At 40.6% G+C, this 17,861-nt stretch overlaps 2 protein-coding genes across 4 annotated transcripts; both read right to left on the bottom strand.

Annotated features, from left to right (window-relative positions):
- Positions 1 to 1,017: 1,017 nt before the first annotated feature.
- asmt2 (acetylserotonin O-methyltransferase 2) lies at positions 1,018 to 7,800 on the bottom strand. Of its 3 annotated transcripts, XM_085391400.1 has the most exons (10): positions 7,231 to 7,800; positions 7,046 to 7,136; positions 6,673 to 6,847; positions 6,154 to 6,283; positions 5,919 to 5,987; positions 5,720 to 5,838; positions 4,846 to 4,983; positions 4,274 to 4,396; positions 3,927 to 3,988; positions 3,190 to 3,346 (listed from the first exon to the last, which is right to left on the bottom strand). In XM_085391400.1, the coding sequence occupies exons 1-10, from the start codon at positions 7,464 to 7,466 to the stop codon at positions 3,326 to 3,328; spliced, it is 1,164 nt and encodes a 387-aa protein (XP_085247526.1). In that variant the 5' UTR covers positions 7,467 to 7,800; the 3' UTR covers positions 3,190 to 3,325. The 3 variants fall into 3 exon arrangements, with proteins under 3 accessions (XP_085247524.1, XP_085247526.1, XP_085247525.1); XM_085391398.1 differs by lacking the exon at positions 3,927 to 3,988 and having other exon boundaries at positions 1,018 to 3,346; XM_085391399.1 differs by having other exon boundaries at positions 3,204 to 3,988.
- Positions 7,801 to 10,852: 3,052 nt separating this feature from the next.
- pgrmc2 (progesterone receptor membrane component 2) lies at positions 10,853 to 17,512 on the bottom strand. Its single transcript, XM_085391401.1, has 3 exons — positions 17,058 to 17,512; positions 14,438 to 14,593; positions 10,853 to 12,609 (listed from the first exon to the last, which is right to left on the bottom strand). Exons 1-3 carry the CDS (start codon positions 17,398 to 17,400, stop codon positions 12,512 to 12,514), a joined length of 597 nt encoding a protein of 198 aa, XP_085247527.1. The 5' UTR covers positions 17,401 to 17,512; the 3' UTR covers positions 10,853 to 12,511.
- Positions 17,513 to 17,861: the final 349 nt, after the last annotated feature.

Below are 17,861 nucleotides of genomic sequence, written 5' to 3'. Positions count from 1 at the left end.
GGGACAGACCATCAGCAACATAAAAACAAACATTTAGTGAGAAAAGGACACATTTTCTTCCCTTCGTAAAGGTTTCCTAGATCAATATAATCACTTTCTTTACTGATACGCCCCTTTTTGTGTTTCTTTCTGTGCTCTTCGATATTATTTACAACATACTGTATCAGCTCATTTATGAAAGCAGTTTGATAATATCTGAATATTTATCCCAGAAGCTAGGAAACTTGCAAGTTACAGAAAGCAAAACACTGAAAATAGCCTTTAATAAAATAGTCCCGTTAACGCAGAATAGCTGAATAAAAGGCAAAAGAAAATATCTCAGTGAAATGAAGTATTTCATTATACTTTGCATAGTTTGCTCATGGATACACCATATTATAAATAAAAAAAAACTGTAAGACTCATTATCTATAATTCTTGGATCCTCGTAATTTTTGCCAGGAGAAACCGAGACAAATGATCACATTACATATTGGATATGACTTCTTAAAATTGCTGCTTTGGTAACAAAGAACAATTTAACATAATAGTAATTCAATAACTAATGTGTAAACTGTGTAAAGTCCAGGCAAAAATTCAGGGAGGCTGTAAAAACATTAACTAATAAATATTTAAGACTAAAGAACTATCACAGTATCAGCTACAAGGACAAACTCCCAACACCCTGTGGCTGTGTTTACATGCAATACTTTTAATACAAAAAATTATAAACATAATATTTTTTGTTCAAATGAACTTTTTGTACAGAATATCCAAGATGTGTGTCTGAAGGATGCATGCTTACAGGAATGAGCAGGAGGAGGAGGGTCCGGTGACTCAAATGCTCCATTTCTATTGCACATGTTGTTATTCTACATTTACATGTCATCAGTGACACACATGCTAATAAAACATAATCTCACAGCTCCATTAACACATGTTTTAATTCACGTGTGAACTTATCAGCAGCTATGAGGAGCCGATTTGATGCGAGTCGGCTTCTGGTGTGAACAAGAGCTTCAGTTCCTGAAGCCTCGCTAACTGACATCATAAAAAAATAAAACATAAAACGACAAAATGCACCAGACATCGACAAAGAGGGTTTTTTAAACAGCACCCGAGTGATTCTTTTTTCTTCAACCAGCCAACACAGTGAGAACTTCATAATAGCAGCAGAGGAATGATGAAGGTAAACAGAGGTGATCATAAAGGGTTAAATACAGTTGAGTCTCATCTTCCACTCGTCACAGTGAACAGGAAAGCTGGGAACACGCGCACGTTCACACACATCACATCACTTTTTTTAAGTTTAAAGGTCAGTATTTTTCCTATTTGAACTTTATTAGTCTGATGTGTCTTCCTGTGAGTGAAACAGAATCATTAAATACATGAAGACACACACATCTAGCACAGACTTGGTAAGATCTACAAGACAGACAAAACTGACTTTTCTACAGAGACTGAGAAATGACACATTGCAAGATAGACACAACTGAGAAAATATTGTGTAGAACAATGAAAGCAATGATGGCAGCAGGTTTACAGTCTGATTTTTGCATGAACAAATATTATAGGGTCAGTTTTCCCAACAGTGTGAAAATGACTTTTTTCTTTATCTGGTTAAAAACTGTTTATGATCAGATTATATCTGAAGTCTGGATGTAATTCAAAATTATAAAACTAACTTTGTGCAAAAATGTTTAAAAAGGTTTTGGGGTGCATATGCAGTGCCCACTATGATATACTGGTCTAATATTCTGGTTGAATAGGCATAAAAAATAGTCATAAAAGAGAAGAGAAGCGAGCGTCAGTGTTGACATTAACTCGTCCACCAATTTGGATGTGTGATGATCACAGTGATAATGTAGGATCAAGTAAATAAAGCCCCAGTCACACAAGCCAGTCAAATGGCCTGTGATCATTTGGCAACCACTGACTCTGAGGGAAGTGAGTATACCCCAACCAGTTTCTTGAAGTTGATAGTAGTCGCTGGGACGTAGACAAGGAGCTTCTAAATGCCATAGGTACCAGTTCAACCAACTGGTGAAAAACTCTCTGTCATTGCTTTGGTTGCTAGCATGTTGCTGCTGTCCTAGTTTGACTGGAAGTGACAGAGTTGACTACAAACACTTCCCAGCCACTCTCTGAACTTTAGTGAAACTGCAAAAAGTCCAACACAAGCTAGAAATAAAGATTCGTCACCTTCAAAGTAAAAGTTGCAACTTGTGAAACATGCTTGCCTCCAGTGGTGAGGCACGGCTTCTCCATTTCCACTTTGCGTAACATTTTTACAAATTGTACAAATTTTTACAAATTGTAAAAATGTACTAGTTCTCAGCTAGATGAGTATTTGCAGACAACCACGAAAAACTACAAGCAATGTGCTAGCAACCAAAGCAATCACTCGGATGATTTTGGTCCTGCACATATTTTGCAACCATTTTCACCCAGCGAGAGCCAACCCATTGGGGAACACACATTTCCCATGCAAACACTTGTTGTGTCATCTTCAATATGGTGAACAACTCTTGAGCAATGAATTCATGTCAGAGCCTCGACACTGAGCTAACCAGTTGCTTATTAGCTTAGTGTATTTATTTAGTTAAGGTAAATTAAACATATCTGCAGGTTAACCTACTTTTGTCTTTATGCTAACTATGCTAAACAGTTACTTGTTAGCTTAGCTTAGCTTAGCTTAATGTTAAGTTAACAAGCTTCTGGTGGTAGTAGTAGCTTCATATTTAGCATACAACCATAAGAGTGGTATCAAGAGAGAAAATCTTCATCAAATGTTAAATTTTTTTTTAAATCTGAACCCATTCTTGAATCTTATTTTGCTTGGTGAAAGGTGAGAACATTACTTATAGACGCAAGTATGACTAAAAGATATTATCTATCACAGCAGCAACCTCTAACCAGAGGTGTGGTCGAAAGACAAGGTGAACTGTAAGAAAAATTTCAAAATATTAAATAATTGGTGCTGACGATAACATAAACTGGAGATCCATGTGGACAACTTTTTTTTTCTCCCCACAGTTTACAGTTTGATGTTGACATCTGTTCCTTATCGAGGCCTTGAAGTTTCCACTTAACCTTTCTCTAATTTCCCAGACTTTTGACAGATGCTTTCTAAGCATCCCGCTCTCTGTCTGAGCTCATCTGATGGCCAATATGGCATCATAAGATTTGCCCGTGCGGCAGACCTGAATGTTCTTGAAGCCGGTCTTGTTGAACATGTGTGTGTACTCGGACGGTGGGCGCTCCCTGCCCTTCGTCTGCACCAGCATGTTGAGGGAGAAAAGCTGAGTCATGATGGGCCCTCGTCTGTTCTCAAACAGCATCGCTTCTACCAGCAGGACGCCGCCGCCTGGCAGGAGGACAAACAAAGATACTGAAAGCAGTTTTTGTTTCAAATAGAAACAAAAACTGCTATAAGTATAATAATCAAATGAAAAATTGAGAAAATATAGCAACAATGTGTACTCTACTGAGTGAAATAAGTGTTTGATCCCCTCGAAACACATGATTTAGTACTTGGTGGAGTAAACTAGTGTTGGCCAGCAGGTTTGTGAACATCTTACAGTGCAGCAGATAAAATACAGGTCAAATCATTAACAAATGGAAACAATTACTAAAACTGTTATTTATGCTGTGCTCCAGATACCACGGAAGTCGGAACTTGGGAGTGTCGGCAGTAAAGTTGCAAAAACGAAGAAAAATGGGATTTGTTTTCATTATTACCAAGGTCGAGCTATTCACGTGTCACAAGAAAAACAATGTAATACTTGTTTTCTGTGCTTAAAAACACTGCTGCAGGGCAGTCAAAGATAGAGCCTGATGAGTGGGCTGAGTTACAAATACACAACAATGGCAGTACAGATGACAAGTTTTTCAGTTTTACTACTGTTTACATCACAGCCACCATCTATGGCTGTGATTGTGATTACCTCAGGATTGGTGGGGTTGCTCTGACTCTGAGTTGAGGAGACGTTCCAGATGAAAATTCCAACTGGGAGCCCAGAAATGTCAACTTCAAACTTGATCGCTCAATAATATACTCATATTATTCTTACTCTTTTGATGAAGCTCATTAGCAATATGAAATGTAATAACAGTGGCTATTTTCAAGCTGGCCACTAACTCTGGTAAGAAAATGTCTCATTTTGACACAAACTGAACATAACTTGTCTGCTTTTGAAGCTGTTACTTCTCTACTTTCCCAGACTTGACAGATCTCACATTCAGTGGTTTGTCGCTAAAACAACAAACCCCCACATGTACCTGGTGTACTGACCTGGTGCACACATGTCATAGATCTTCTTCAGCAGCGTCAGGCACTTCTCTTCAGGCCAGTCATGAATGATTCTGGCCAGAACGTACAAGTCTGCAGTGGGGATTTCACCAGTGAAGAAATCTCCTGCACGTAGAGGGCGCAGCATTAATAAAGACGTATTTACCAGTTTATTGGTTACAGTGAAGAAAAAAATGCTTTTTTCCTAACTAATCTCATAGGGGACCTATTATATCTACTTCCATGCTTCTATGCATGATTCAGATTTCAAAATAACCAAAACAAGATGTTTAAGCTCCTTTCCTCCTCTTTTTTAACCCAGCTTTTTTCTGATTGGCTGCACCTTGCAAACAGGAGGTTTTGAACATTTTTCTATGCCCTTTCTAGGGAAGTACTTTCTATCTAACATTCACACACATTCATACTCAGACGCAAGCATTGGAGAGCAACCTGGGGTTAGTAGCAGAGGATCATGAACCTACCAACCTTCTGATTAGTAGGTGACATACAGCCACCCCCATGTATGTTTTTTCTTAAACATTTAAGGTGTTTTAAATCATCCATAGCAGACTTACCGGACTGAAATACAATAGCATCATTCTCCTGAGAGAAATGCTTCTGAGCCACGTCCACGACCTGCTGGAGATCAAACACTGTGACGGTGGATGAGGGATACGCCTTTGCCATCTCGCGGGCCAAAGCACCAGTGCAACCTAGCAATCGTTCATAAACAGCGATCAACATTTATCAGAGGGAACAATCCTTCAAAATGTTCATTTTTGGTATACATGAATTTGAGGTATCTACACCAATCAGGTATAACGTTACGAGCACTGACAGGTGAAGTGAATAACACTGATTATCTCCTCTTCATGGCACCTATTTGGGCGAGATATATCTGGGACCAAGTGGACATTTGTCCTCAAAGTTGATGTGTTAGAAGCAGGAAAAATGGGTGAGTTTAAGGAGATGAACGAGTCTGACGAGGACCAAATTGTGATAGCTAGACGACTGGGTCAGAGCATCTCCAAAACTGCAGCTCTTGTGGGGTGTTCCCAGTCTGCAAAGGTCGGTATCTGTCAAAAGTGGTCGAACGAAGGAGCAGTGGTGAGCCAGCGACAGGATGATGAGTCACCAAGAGACACTGATGCATGTGGGGGAGTGAAGGCTGGATAATGTGCCCTGCCACAAAGCAAAAATGGTTCAAGGAGCACAACAACGAAACTGAGATGTTAACTTGTCTCCGGTTTCCCCAGAGCTCAATCCAATTGAGCATGTATGGGATGTACTGGACAAACAGCCCCGATTCATGGAGGCCCCACCTCGCAACTTAAACGACTTAAAGGTGGACATAATGTTATGTCTGATAGGTGTGTGTATATCTATTTGCCTTCTTGGGAAGAATAATAGCCCCTCTCAGATGTCAGAGCATCCCTGACAGCCTCTTACCTCCAAGATCTACTACGTTCTGGAAGCCGGAGAGATTGAACGCTGTCACAACGTCATGTCCATCCAGAACCCATGACGAGTTCATGAGACCCATGAATTTCAGCATGTCCTCTTCTGATCTGTGCGGTACAGTTTAGGTTCATATACTGAATCCTAACAAGCTCAAAGCCACACTTGAAGCAGCGGGATCAACACCAACCTGTAAATGGCTTGGAAGACCTCCTCTGCTGGAAGGCTGAATGTCTTTTCATTCTGATTCTTCCCCTCCCTGCATGATGACAGAGGATAAGGAACAATTCTTTGTGCTCATGAAAACAACACAAAGCGAAAGAGAATGGTTGCTTTACATCTGCAAACATTTCTAAAAGCCCTGTTAAATCAGCTCGTTTTGTGTGGTATTTTAGCCTGATGTGGTCCCATGTGAATACACAGACCTGACAGCATCCACCAAGTTGTTCCACAGTGGGTAGATGGTTTGGGATTGGTAGACGATCATGTCATGGAGAGATTTGGCGCTGCCTTTGGCCAGATAAAGATTTGCCACGTCGGTGCTGCTGTACAAAGCTGTTTTAATAGAAGAGAAAGAGCAATAAATTAAAATGAAAGCCTTAAAGAGCAGCTAAATGTAACTGTTACACAATTACATACAATTTAATTATACCATTTTTTAATTATAATATTATTACCTGATGTAGCTTAAATTTGACATGTTGGCTTTTTGGAATGATCACACTGGAGATCATTTTCATGCCCAGGGAGAAACCATCATATTTTTGTAGTTTCCTTCTCTCTGTACATCAAAAACTACTTTCGGTCACCACAGCGGGTAGCTCTACAGATTTCCACCCCTTGTGCCCTTCCTGACACAACCCCGAGGGGTTTGCATCTCCTCCCAGAAACAAATCAGGGATCTTTTGCTTGCTACACTATACCCGCCTCCTCCTATTCCTCACCTGTTCCATCTGTCTTCTCAACCTCCAGGATCTCAATGCCCACCAGCGCGTCCAGCAGCCTCTCCATCCCATCCAAGCTGGTGCCCAGCTCCTGAGCAACATGCTGGGCACTCAAAGGCTCCTGGGACCTGAGCAGCAGGTCAAATACTCCAAGCTCACAGGCTGAAAATATCACCTGCGGAAAGACCTGTCAAGTTAACAACTTTGCACTGGTAGGCAGACTTTTAGTTAAAAAACTATGACTATAGGCAGATCCACCACCTCAGTCCAGTTTGTAATATTTCAACAGTTCCTGCATATAGTGGAGAAAATCTGAATCGACACACATTAAATCAGACTGACACTTCCCGAAGATAAACCGTGAAATGTTTACCTTGGACACTCTGAAGCCGTTAAAATACTCCAGAAGTTTGAACGGGTAATCCAGCTCACTCTGGGACATATGCTCTGCCATTACTGCGCTCCTGGTGGGGAAACATACCGACACAACGCCCTCACAGCCGGAGGAAAAACTCGCGCTTAACGTGGACAAACACTCTCCACGGGATCACCACTTACCGTCCGGAAAGCAGCCAGAAGGATCCGAGTCTGGTGAAGGTTGGTTTTAGAGGGTGTAAGTGCAGCACGGTTAGTTTGGGTTTTAGATAAAACAGCCAAAATGTCGGCGGTGTGTGATGGAGCTGCTGCTGGGAAATGTTCGGCAGAGAATCAGCTAAGATACATCCGTGATCCGTGATCTTGCTGAAAGCATTAGGAGAAACCCGCTTTGGCTTTACACAACGGCGACAGTGCATGAGCCACAACAGCCAACACCAAACTCACACTCACTCACACACGTTGTGATGAAGTTCCCGAATCAATCAGCGGCGGAGGGAGGCGCAGTTGAGTAGTTGATATCAGAGATTTACGCTCCACGTGAATGAATAAATGCAGCTCTGAAATATGGATTAACCCTCTGATGCATAGTGGTCACTGGAGTGGACAGCTACTAAAACGTACATATCTCTTTAATGCATTGGTTTCTATGGTGGAACTGCATATTAGCCTCTAGAGTGCTCTCTGCTGCCATGCTCCATTGAGGTCAATTCAGTGTTCAGTTAGTGCAACTGCAAGTAAATTTCCTCTGAATCAAAGATGGCAGGCAAACTGTCACCCCTGCCGACCACTGCTGGCATATCCTGTCAATCCTTCTATGCTAAAAGAGCCCAACAGGTAAAAAAAATATGATGATATGCAGTAACATCTAGGGAAGGATATTATCTGTTTGGAATAAGAAATTGTTATGTCTAATATGTAGAAAACTACGATTAACCATGTGTCCACTGTAGTGGACATCATGCATTACCCACTATATTTTTTTTAACATAAGTCATAAATTGTCTCACTGTTTTTTGGGACTGTTTTGGTTATAAGTAAGCATATAATTGTTACATTTATAAGCTACTCATTTAAAATGTATATTTCTGTGCAGATCAGCTGTAGTTTGAGTTACTATAATAATTATTTTATCATATTTTGTAGACTTCAAATGCAGCAAAGAATAAGGCAGTGTACAGAATAGTCCAGGAAATTCCATCCAGCTCCAGTGATGATGATTTCATTGATGAGTGCAGTGATGATGAGTTCAGTGATAAGTCCAGTGATGATGAGAGTGGCTGCCAGAGCAGAACAGAGACATAGGAACTACGGACAGCCTAGGTGTGATGAACACAGAAGTGTTTGGAGATGCAGAGACTAAGATGTCAGTTTGTGTTTTCTTCCAGCATGCTACTAAGGGCTTGGTAATACTGTCCTGCATCGTTATAGAACTGTGTAGACTCAAAAATGTTGCTCTTGTTGGAGATAGTTTGCCATATTCAGGTGTAGGATTCACAGCTAGGACTGTTGATTGGTTTTGTTATTTACGTCTAAACATTGGGGCCTTATGAGTTGAAAGTTCCAAAAAAATTGCTGAGATGTTTTTCAAAGGATACAAGCAAACAAGTGTTTGTATATTTACAATAGAACACAAGGTAATTAATTTTTATAGTAAATTCACAGTATTTCATGCTAAGTGCTCAGGCGCATGTAGTCCACTGGAGTGGACAAGTTTATAACTTTATAAAAAAACATATTTTTGGGGAAAAAAGAGTTGAACATTTTTTTTCATGTCCTGAGAAGAATAAAAGCACTTAAGAAAAAAATCTTGACCAAGGCTTTCATAATTCATGCATCAGAGGGTTAATGTTTATTATTGGTGTTACATGTACCAAAAATGTTCCAGTGTCTCTGGATATGACAGCGAACCCGGGAGAAATTACTTAGCAAGCACAAATAATATTTACTCATTCTTTGTGGCTATGAAGGACAAGAGGGGGGACAAAGTGTTACCTTGTTACAACCAGGCTGTCACAAAAACACAACACTTGTTCCGATTTCTTGTCTTGAACCTATGAAAACTCACTAATTGTCGAGCTGTCGAATTCTTTGACCTGTAAATTTGCAATTTTGTACATTTATATACAACATAATACAACGTCATACAATATAAACAATTTTAATGTTACATATTCTGTATATATTACCACTGTGACAGTGTTGCAACTACTTGCACCTTAAATTCTTACTACACCCACACATAAGCTACATAAGCACTTGTTTACTTTATTATTTTCTGTGCTCAGAGTTAAGTCTATTCTTTATTTTAGTTATTTGTTTATTTAATGTGAAGGGAACCTGCAGAGTAAGAATTTAATTGCTCTGCGTATCCACTTGTGTTTTGTGGTGTATATGACAATAAACTTCTTGAATGTTGAATAAAAAATTCAGTTTGACAGGTTTTTGGTAAAAACAAGGTGATTCCAAAAGAGCTATCAGCTGTAACCTTGGCATGTCTCAGCATGACGTGCAATGTGTCCTTAAGAAATAAATTAAAATAAAGAAGTGGAGGAGAAAAGACGTGGCAGACCTAAAAATGATCTTTGACAAACGGACAGTATCTTAAAGTCTGTAAGAAACTGGAAAAATCATGATACGTGCATCTGGACCGTTAGATGATCAATCAGCTGCTTGCTAAAGACAATCAGAAATATTCTCTATGGAGGGGTTAATGTCAGGAAGGCGTTTTTAGGGAAGGGAAATAGGAAGAAAAGGCTGAAATAGGGAAATTATACAAGAAGTGGAGTAAAAATCACTAAAAACACTCATTCATGGACTGGCCTCCCCAGAGCCTGGACCTCAACATTATTGAAGCAGTGTGGGATCAGCTTGATAGAGATCAGAACGATATGCATCCAACATCCAAAGAAGAGCTTTGAAAGTCCTTCAAAAAGCCTGGAGAATTATTCCTGACTATTCCTATTCGTGCTTAATGAAATCACAAGAAAGTTTGTCTAAGAGATTTCAGCCTCTGTTGAAGAAAAAAGGTCCTCATGCAAAACAGACTTTCAAAGCTCATTAGAACTGTACAAACTGTTTTTCCTTCCATACAGGATCCAAAGGATGTTTCAAAACTTTTGCTCAGTACTGCAAATGTTTGCATACACAAGACTATTAATCCAGTATGTTTATATATGCGTAGATTTCCAGTATGTGCAGAGGGTGCAGCAATGGGAGGCCGAATTTCAGCTTTTGCAAAGATTTGCATGTTATAAATGTTGATGCTAATGTACCAGCGAGCTACGGTATCCAAATATTAGTGTTGTTGACCCAAGTCATGTTTCAGTTTTATGCAAACACGTTTTAACTACTTAGGATATCTTATGTATGGGTTGTCTTACGCAAGCAAATCAAACCTGTCCTGATGAGGCTGAGTGATTCATTCAAATCCTATGAAGTAAAAAAATATTGTTATTTGCTCATTATTAACATCACCCTAAGTATTTCCTTCAACATATAGATTTTTTTAAAATTATTGCAGTATCAAACAGTAAGTTTAGTTCCTAGTTAAACACAAAGGTTTTTACTTTACTAGAGGCAGCTTCACATTTTGTGAAACTCTTAGCACTTTTTTTTTTCTTCTTAGTTATATTACAGAACTTCTAATTACTGCATGCATGTGCCACCCAGCATGACTGTTCCCCCACCATCGCTGTCAGAAGAAAGCAAACAGGACTGATGGAAAGACAGTGATAAAACACGGGAAAACTGTGTTCCTGCTAGCGATCCAATCACGCATCTCAAATAAATTCCAGACATCTTCAATTATTAACCAAATTGATTTATTATGCATGAACAAATCCCTTCCTGCTTCTGTCACGCAGACACGCACACACACACGCCCAACATTTAAATACATGAGATGTGGTGGGAATTCAGCATAGCTCACTTTGTTGTTGCACATGCTTTAATAAAATGATAGATATATTTACAGGATAAGCAACGGCTCTGAAAAACATTTTCTGCAATAACAGCTCCCGGTCCCACCCTGCAGCACACTGCAACGCTCCTTGTATTTTGTTTTCCCCCCGTTTGGAAATTCATCCACATTTAAAAAGAAGTTTAGAACGCAAAGAAGGAAATACAAAAAAACAAACAAAAACAAACAAACAATGGAGGGGGGGTTTGGCCAATACGACATAGCATTATACGTATATGGAGTTCATCAACTACATAAATATGGCAGTAACACTGAGTAATTCATACGGACTATTTACAAAGTTTGTGAAGTGGGGAAATATTACAGTCTGTGCATGGACGACTGATAGAACATATGCCTTCTTAAAAGTCTGGGGGACCGAGTCTAGGAAAAGCCTACACCTCCATCCTTCTGCTTGCCTCCTCTGTTAGACCGGTCAGGACTGACACAACAAACAAAATAAGGCACAATTAATACTTGGACCATTTTCAGGGGAATCTACAGACTTGCAGCTGGCTTGTGAGGCATGTAAACAATTGAGTCGATTGATTAGGACTGCCCTGTCATCTTCCCTTTGTATTCCCGATCACTGATTCAGTCCATCTGATGTGATTCAAAACAAGTTTCATATGGCAAGGACCTCTGACCCCTCCACCCCCTCCCATCCAAAATAAAAAGGAAACAAAAAAAAAAGAGAAAACAAAACAAAAATTTGCCCTCCCGCCCTGCCCTCCCTCTATGCTACTCAACAAATACAATCACATGGTGACAAACAAAGAAAACTAGTAGTGCATACACTACAAACAACAGGAAAATGCGACGCCCTGCCAATTGCCTTTGGTTAGGCCACAGCACTGCCCTCTGAACAAGGGGAGACAATGACTTAAACACAAAAAACAAAAGAAAAAAAATAAATCAAATGATTGATTGATAAGCTGTCCGAAGCTGAAGCAGTTTCAGTTGCAATGTGACTAAACCAAAGATAAAAAGAGAGAGAAATCCACTTCCCCATCCCAGTCCACTGATCATCTCAGACCAATGTGTTTCTCTGACTACCTCGGACCAGCCTCCACCCGTGCCCTGCGGCGACCATGACGACCACACTTTCCCCCTCCCCCAGACAAATGATTAAAATATTTTAGGGTTTTTGTTTCAGATACATCTAATGTCACGAGGCCTCTCGCCGCCCCCAGATGTGTTTGCTGTCGATAAAAAAAAGCTCCTCGAAGGTTTTTGCGGTCAATCGCTTTCTGTTGGTGGTGATCTCTGTGGGATGGAGAGAAGAGGGAGGTCTGGGTGTTTACACTTGAATTCTGCCCTTCCAGAGCAGCCATGTCACCGGGCAGAATCAGGAGTGAAGATTTTGGCCAGTGGGGCAGGAGAAGGGAGTGGCAGATAGGCCAATAGGGCAGGAGGAAATGGAGGAAGTGGTCTAGGGGGGCCTGGGGGGGCCCTGTCACAGCTGTTTGGGGCTCCTGGCTTTGGTCGGAGTGATGGAACCTCTCAGTCGTGTTTCAGGTGGTCCTTGATGTCCTCCTCGTCTGTGTACTCTGACGGCTCGTCGCCCGGCTTCAGTAACCTTCCGACGTAGTCATACTTTTCTGGAAGAAAGTGCAGAACAGATTTAAAGCTCAAACAAAGGGCTGAGTGATCAATAAAATCACCTGACAGACAGCTAACCTACAAGTAACCGGACAATGGAAAAATTGTTTGGCTGGGTTTCCAAGTAAAATGTCAGACAGCTGGTCAGGGTACATTCAATTGCCTTACGTGGTCAATACATTTTGGAGATAAGGGATTGCATGTCTGATAAAGATTTGGCTTTGATTTGCTTCGCTAATTTTCTCTGGATTTATAAATGACTGTAGGGCAGAAACAGAAATCTGGACCTGCATGTCTGCTGGCTGCCCTAAAAGCCACACACACAAAAAGTGACCGTTGAACCCCCGAGGCTGAATCAGCAGACTGGTTTTGGCTGGTAAAAACAAGACATCTGACCCATGTGTGACACAATCAGCAACAGTCCAAAAATCAAAGATGCTCAGTTTTTAGGCTTAGTTTGGGAAGGCTTAAGTGTTTGAGGCTGGAACCAAAATTATTACATTATAATTTGTTTTATGTCAGTAAATTAATCAACTCGTGATTTAAGCTCCCAAACCTCTCTCAATACTTAAGCGAATACATTTGCCCTCGATGTCAAGATACAACTTTGGGCTGGAACAGCGCTGAGCGTAAATGACATGCTGTCATCCTCTTATAAGAGTCAATCAACTGCAGTTTGGGATTCACCAACTCAGCCAAAGCTGCTCAGTCCTGCTTTAAAGTGTTATTTAAGCAAGCAGAAGCCCGGCAGTACTTCAGACGAGTTCCAGTCCAAAATTAGACACTAATACAGTAGATCTGAGGTAAATCACATGAGGAAAGTTTTAAAATGACAGACTGTAACAGGATCCAACACTGTGCTGCATGTACAGCGAGCACAGAATAATCCTTGGATTATGACATGTCAGAAAATGAAGGCCTTTGTTTCCTTCCAGTTTCAGTGCTTCCTGTTGTTAACTGCTCTGCTGAAGATGTGGTGGCGGGAGATATTTTCAGGGTTTTTTATGTTTTTGTTTTTTTGCATGTCTCTTTCAAGTTCACTCCAAAGTTTCTTTCAACTCCAGACAACCAACAAACATTCAGAGCTGAAATGACTTCAAGTCTATGGATAATCAATGAATAACAATAGTATAAATAATTTTGTAGCTTCAAATCCTTCAACACCTCCCTTTCTTAAAAAAGATTTTAATTAACTGCAGGTTTTTAACTACAGACTGCAAAAAGTCCATAGTGAAAATAACTGCTGATATAATTTGACAGTGTGCTACTTCTGATCTTTATATCACACACAGTAATTTGTCTGTTTCCAGAGTAAATGAGACACTTTATGGCATCACCGTAGGTGTACGGCAAAAAGCAAAAAAAATGCCCATATGGCATAAACAGCAGGTCACTTCATTAGCAGATTAATGAGTTATGAAAAGAGCTCTTAGCTACAGCTGCTTCTTCATATTTTCTACAAGAAGGGGCAAACTGAAGCTGCTGACCCATTTGGTCCACTGATGGTTTTTCCACCACTGACTCACCTTTAAAAGCCTAATAAGTCACTAACGAGTATTTAGTGAGGGTCTACTTACATAATGACTGCAAGTAGTGTTTTCCCCCCCCAAAATGACAGGCCTGAGGGTCCAGTCGAGGAAAAACAAACAAAGCAAAAAAAAAAAACTTGCTTTTTTGGACAGTGAAGTAAACTTGAAATCAATACAAACAGAAGATTAAAACTCAGTCAGTGCTGTCTAGCTATTTGGATCCTCACTTAATATGATGGGTGCTGTTGTGAAATCTGAGCAAAATCAATACGAGTGTATTTTCTCTTCATAAGCGTACCCATAAATTGCATCTCCCACTCTCTAACACTCTCCATCTGTACAGCACTGAGATCTGACAAGTCGTCGTACTCGTCCCTCAGGATGTCTTTCTCCAGGCAGAAGGTGGCCAGGCCTCTCGAAGCATCCCGGCCAGCGAAAATGCCATAAGGACCATCTGAGAAACAAACAACAGCAAGAATGAGTAAGAGTTAAAGTACTTTCATATCTCCTTTAACTAATCAAATAACCAACAAAGTGTTTGCACTCCACTGTGTGTGCAGCGCAAAAGCATCACATGGTTTTACTGAGAATAAGGGAAAGTATACAGATGAAGTTGGAGTAAAGCAACAAGTTAACCTTTTATGATTAACTCAGACTTGCATCTTGTGACGATAGCAGCTGCTTCACATTAAACGTTTTCAAGAACAGTAAATACGCATGAACGTGTTCATTAAGCTGCTAAATAAATACATTAAAAATAGTTTGTTTTTAAAATCATCCACATTGTAGATGCTGAATGAGCACTACTGATGTTTTTATTAGAGTCTGGAGATAGATTAGTATGATCATATTGTAATCTGAAACTCAATATCAGCAACCTAAGGAGTACATTTCCTGAGTTGCACAAGAGTTTAACTGGGGCTGCAACACTCTGTCAATTAAACAGTTACTCAAGCAGAAATTTAATCATGTCAACAGGCACTTTTCAAGCAGAAATGCCAAACATTCACTCGTTCACACCACTCAAAAGGAATGAGTCCTTCAAACTCTTCTGATTAGAAAGAAAAATCAATCATGCAAATCTTCAGAGATGCAATGAATAGGCAGTTGTTAGAAAAAGAACAAATTTTTTTGTCCTGTAGAAATGTCACAGAAATGACAGGTCTCTGTTGTCACCTATGACAATTTGTTACTCTAAACCAGACCTGCAACAAAACTCACCACATTATTAGCACTGAGGGCTTTAGTCAAACAAACATTGTAATCTAATCAGATCACATCCAGTATTTTCCTACCTTTGTTACAGCCCAGTCTTGTAACATCTGCCAGCAAGATTAATTTTTATAAGGACATGTGTTACACTAAGGGACTTCTGCTTCTGATATCTGACTTTATTATCACTCGAAAGGGACCAGTGATATACAGTCTCATAAAACTCCTGAAGTTTTTCTCCACGTTTTGAATCCTTCATCATCTTCCAAGAGGACAATCATCTGACTTGCATGTGAAAACTCTGCAGGCTCATATAACGGTGCAACCCAACACAGATCAATGCTCACTCTGGCACTGCTTAAGAGTTTATGAAGCAGAGCTAATCAACTCAAAGATAAGGAGTACTCTTTACCTTTCACAACCAACCACGAGAATTAGAGATAAAACTCCAGCGTGCACTTCACACGAAACTTCAGTGTGCAACATAGACATTTACTAAATTTGAATCATGCTGTTTTTTTTTCATGTTGACTTGATGTGTAACAAAAAAGAAACGCTCACTGGACCACATTAGTGCCAAAATAAGGCCTGAAAGACAGAGCAACAGCTGTGAGTGACAGCTACAACTGCAGGGATACAAGTGACTTAATATAATTTCTGATTAAAGGGTGGATCTATTTAATGCCACAATGAATGACAAATGCATCAGATCTGACAAGGAAGGTGGTGATGGAACAGCAGAAAACACCACCATTACCAAGTTGCACATCTTTATTCATTTTAATTTATTTAGTTTATGCCTTGTTTTACTTTTCTATCAACTGTTTCTCCAGCATTAAATCCAGTGTGACTAATATACACTACAGTTTATGTCACGGTCCTGCCAGCTCCACTGAGCCTCTGGTAGTGTGTCATAAGTTGGTGAGGTGGACAGATTCAGGGCCTGCTTGGCTCGGTCCTCTCATTGTGAAGTAGCAGACTGACACATGAGACTGCTGTTTGAATAATTATAGTTTATTGCAGAGTTGACGGCTGACTCAGCCTAGCCAGAGAAAATGCAGAGTAGCACGTTAGACGGCTGTGGGCCCGTCACATTCGTTTTGTCTAAGTGAAAGACGTGTCATATCTTCTTTTCGTGTTTTGCCAGTCTCGTCCCTATAACTCCATTTAACTTCACACAGTGGCACCCAAACTTGCTTTTCCCAATCGCAAATAAACATACAGTACGAGTACAGTAGTGCTGAGGTCATTTGAGGTGAAAATATTCATGCAAACTGTACAGAATTGATGCATTGTGAGTCCCATCACTGTAAACAAGCGACGGGTCCAGTCCAGACACTCGCACATTGTGCACGTCGACAAGCTAACAGGCTAGCGTTAGCAGACTAGCATGCTAAAACGTAATAATCATCTCCCGGCTGCATAACTTTAAACAGAAAGTGTCGCAGGTTTACGGTACATTAATATATATATATAAGGTTCAAACGTCTGCAACTTTAGTTGTAGTCACAACCCCAAAAGAAAAGTCGTGCTAGCGGCTAGCTAACAGCTAGCACTCCATTCAAAAACATAGACAAAGCCGAAGAGCTAGGCTAACCCCGACGGTTTGCGCCCAAATTTTGGTTCGGGACAACTCACCCCAAGAAGGGACACCTCAGCTTCCTCACGCAATCGTAAAGATTGTTGTTTTCCCACAGCTCACTCACCTTTACCGTAAAACTTTTTCCCGCTGGTCACGTCGAAAACTTTCATGTTGACGGCCATCAGGATGCGGGGGTTCTGGATACCGTCGTACTCCCGCAGCTGCTCCAGAGTGAAGTCCCGTCTCCTCATCTTGGGAAGCGCCGAGGCCTCGTCGCCCTGGGCCGCGTATGAGTATAGCCGTTTGCCCCACCGTCGGTAGACCACCAGACAGACCACCGCTACTAGAACTAAAATACTGATATTCAGCAACATCCCTCCGAGGCCAAGCCCGTCCGACTCCTCCGCTGCCCCCTGCCCACCGCTTGTGTCAACTGGTCCGCTCGAACTGTCTCCATCGTCCGCCATACTGCACGGTTAGCGCCTACCCGCCCCTGGCCAATGCCGCGTTCACGTCCTGTCGGGAACCACTAGTTGAGCGAGGGTTCAGCGTTGTTGCTGCTGCTGCTGCTGCTACGGCTAGGCAAAAATGAAAGCGACTGCTCCACAGGAGCCCCAAGATCTTCAGTCTCCTTGTGTCAGCGGATTCGCCTTACACTGATAGAAAATATGTTTGAAAATAGTACAAAATTATCTATATATATGTGTGTATAACAAAAAAAGACAAAAACAACCATATATATGTGTATGTATATATATATATATATATATATATATATATATATATATATATATATATATATATAACACCCAGCACGCCCCTGCGGGCGGTTTATCCTTCAAGCTCGGGTCCTCTACCAGAGGCCTGGGAGCTTGAGGGTCCTGCGCAGTATCTATATCTATATATATATATATATATATATATATAT

This window comes from Rhamphochromis longiceps, linkage group LG19 (genome assembly GCF_057381845.1).
Source record: "Rhamphochromis longiceps isolate RC_006_pf linkage group LG19, R_longiceps_female_GT1.1, whole genome shotgun sequence".
NCBI lineage: Eukaryota > Metazoa > Chordata > Actinopteri > Cichliformes > Cichlidae > Rhamphochromis > Rhamphochromis longiceps.
This window is presented reverse-complemented; position numbering and strand designations above follow the sequence as displayed.

What these genes read in the sequence shown, in the direction of transcription:
- pgrmc2 (XM_085391401.1), bottom strand. Translation starts at nt 17,400, where the DNA reads ATGGCGGACGATGGAGACAGTTCGAGCGGACCAGTTGACACAAGCGGT. An exon ending in GAAAAAGTTTTACGGTAAAG is followed by an intron (nt 14,594 to 17,057) that starts GTGAGTGAGCTG and finishes TTTGTTTCTCAG; the next exon opens with ATGGTCCTTATGGCATTTTC. An exon ending in GTGGGAGATGCAATTTATGG is followed by an intron (nt 12,610 to 14,437) that starts GTACGCTTATGA and finishes ACTTTCTTCCAG; the next exon opens with AAAAGTATGACTACGTCGGA.
- asmt2 (XM_085391398.1), bottom strand. Translation starts at nt 7,466, where the DNA reads ATGCACTGTCGCCGTTGTGTAAAGCCAAAGCGGGTTTCTCCTAATGCT. An exon ending in GTCTTCCAAGCCATTTACAG is followed by an intron (nt 5,839 to 5,918) that starts GTTGGTGTTGAT and finishes TGTACCGCACAG; the next exon opens with ATCAGAAGAGGACATGCTGA. An exon ending in TGCTATTGTATTTCAGTCCG is followed by an intron (nt 4,397 to 4,845) that starts GTAAGTCTGCTA and finishes CTCTACGTGCAG; the next exon opens with GAGATTTCTTCACTGGTGAA.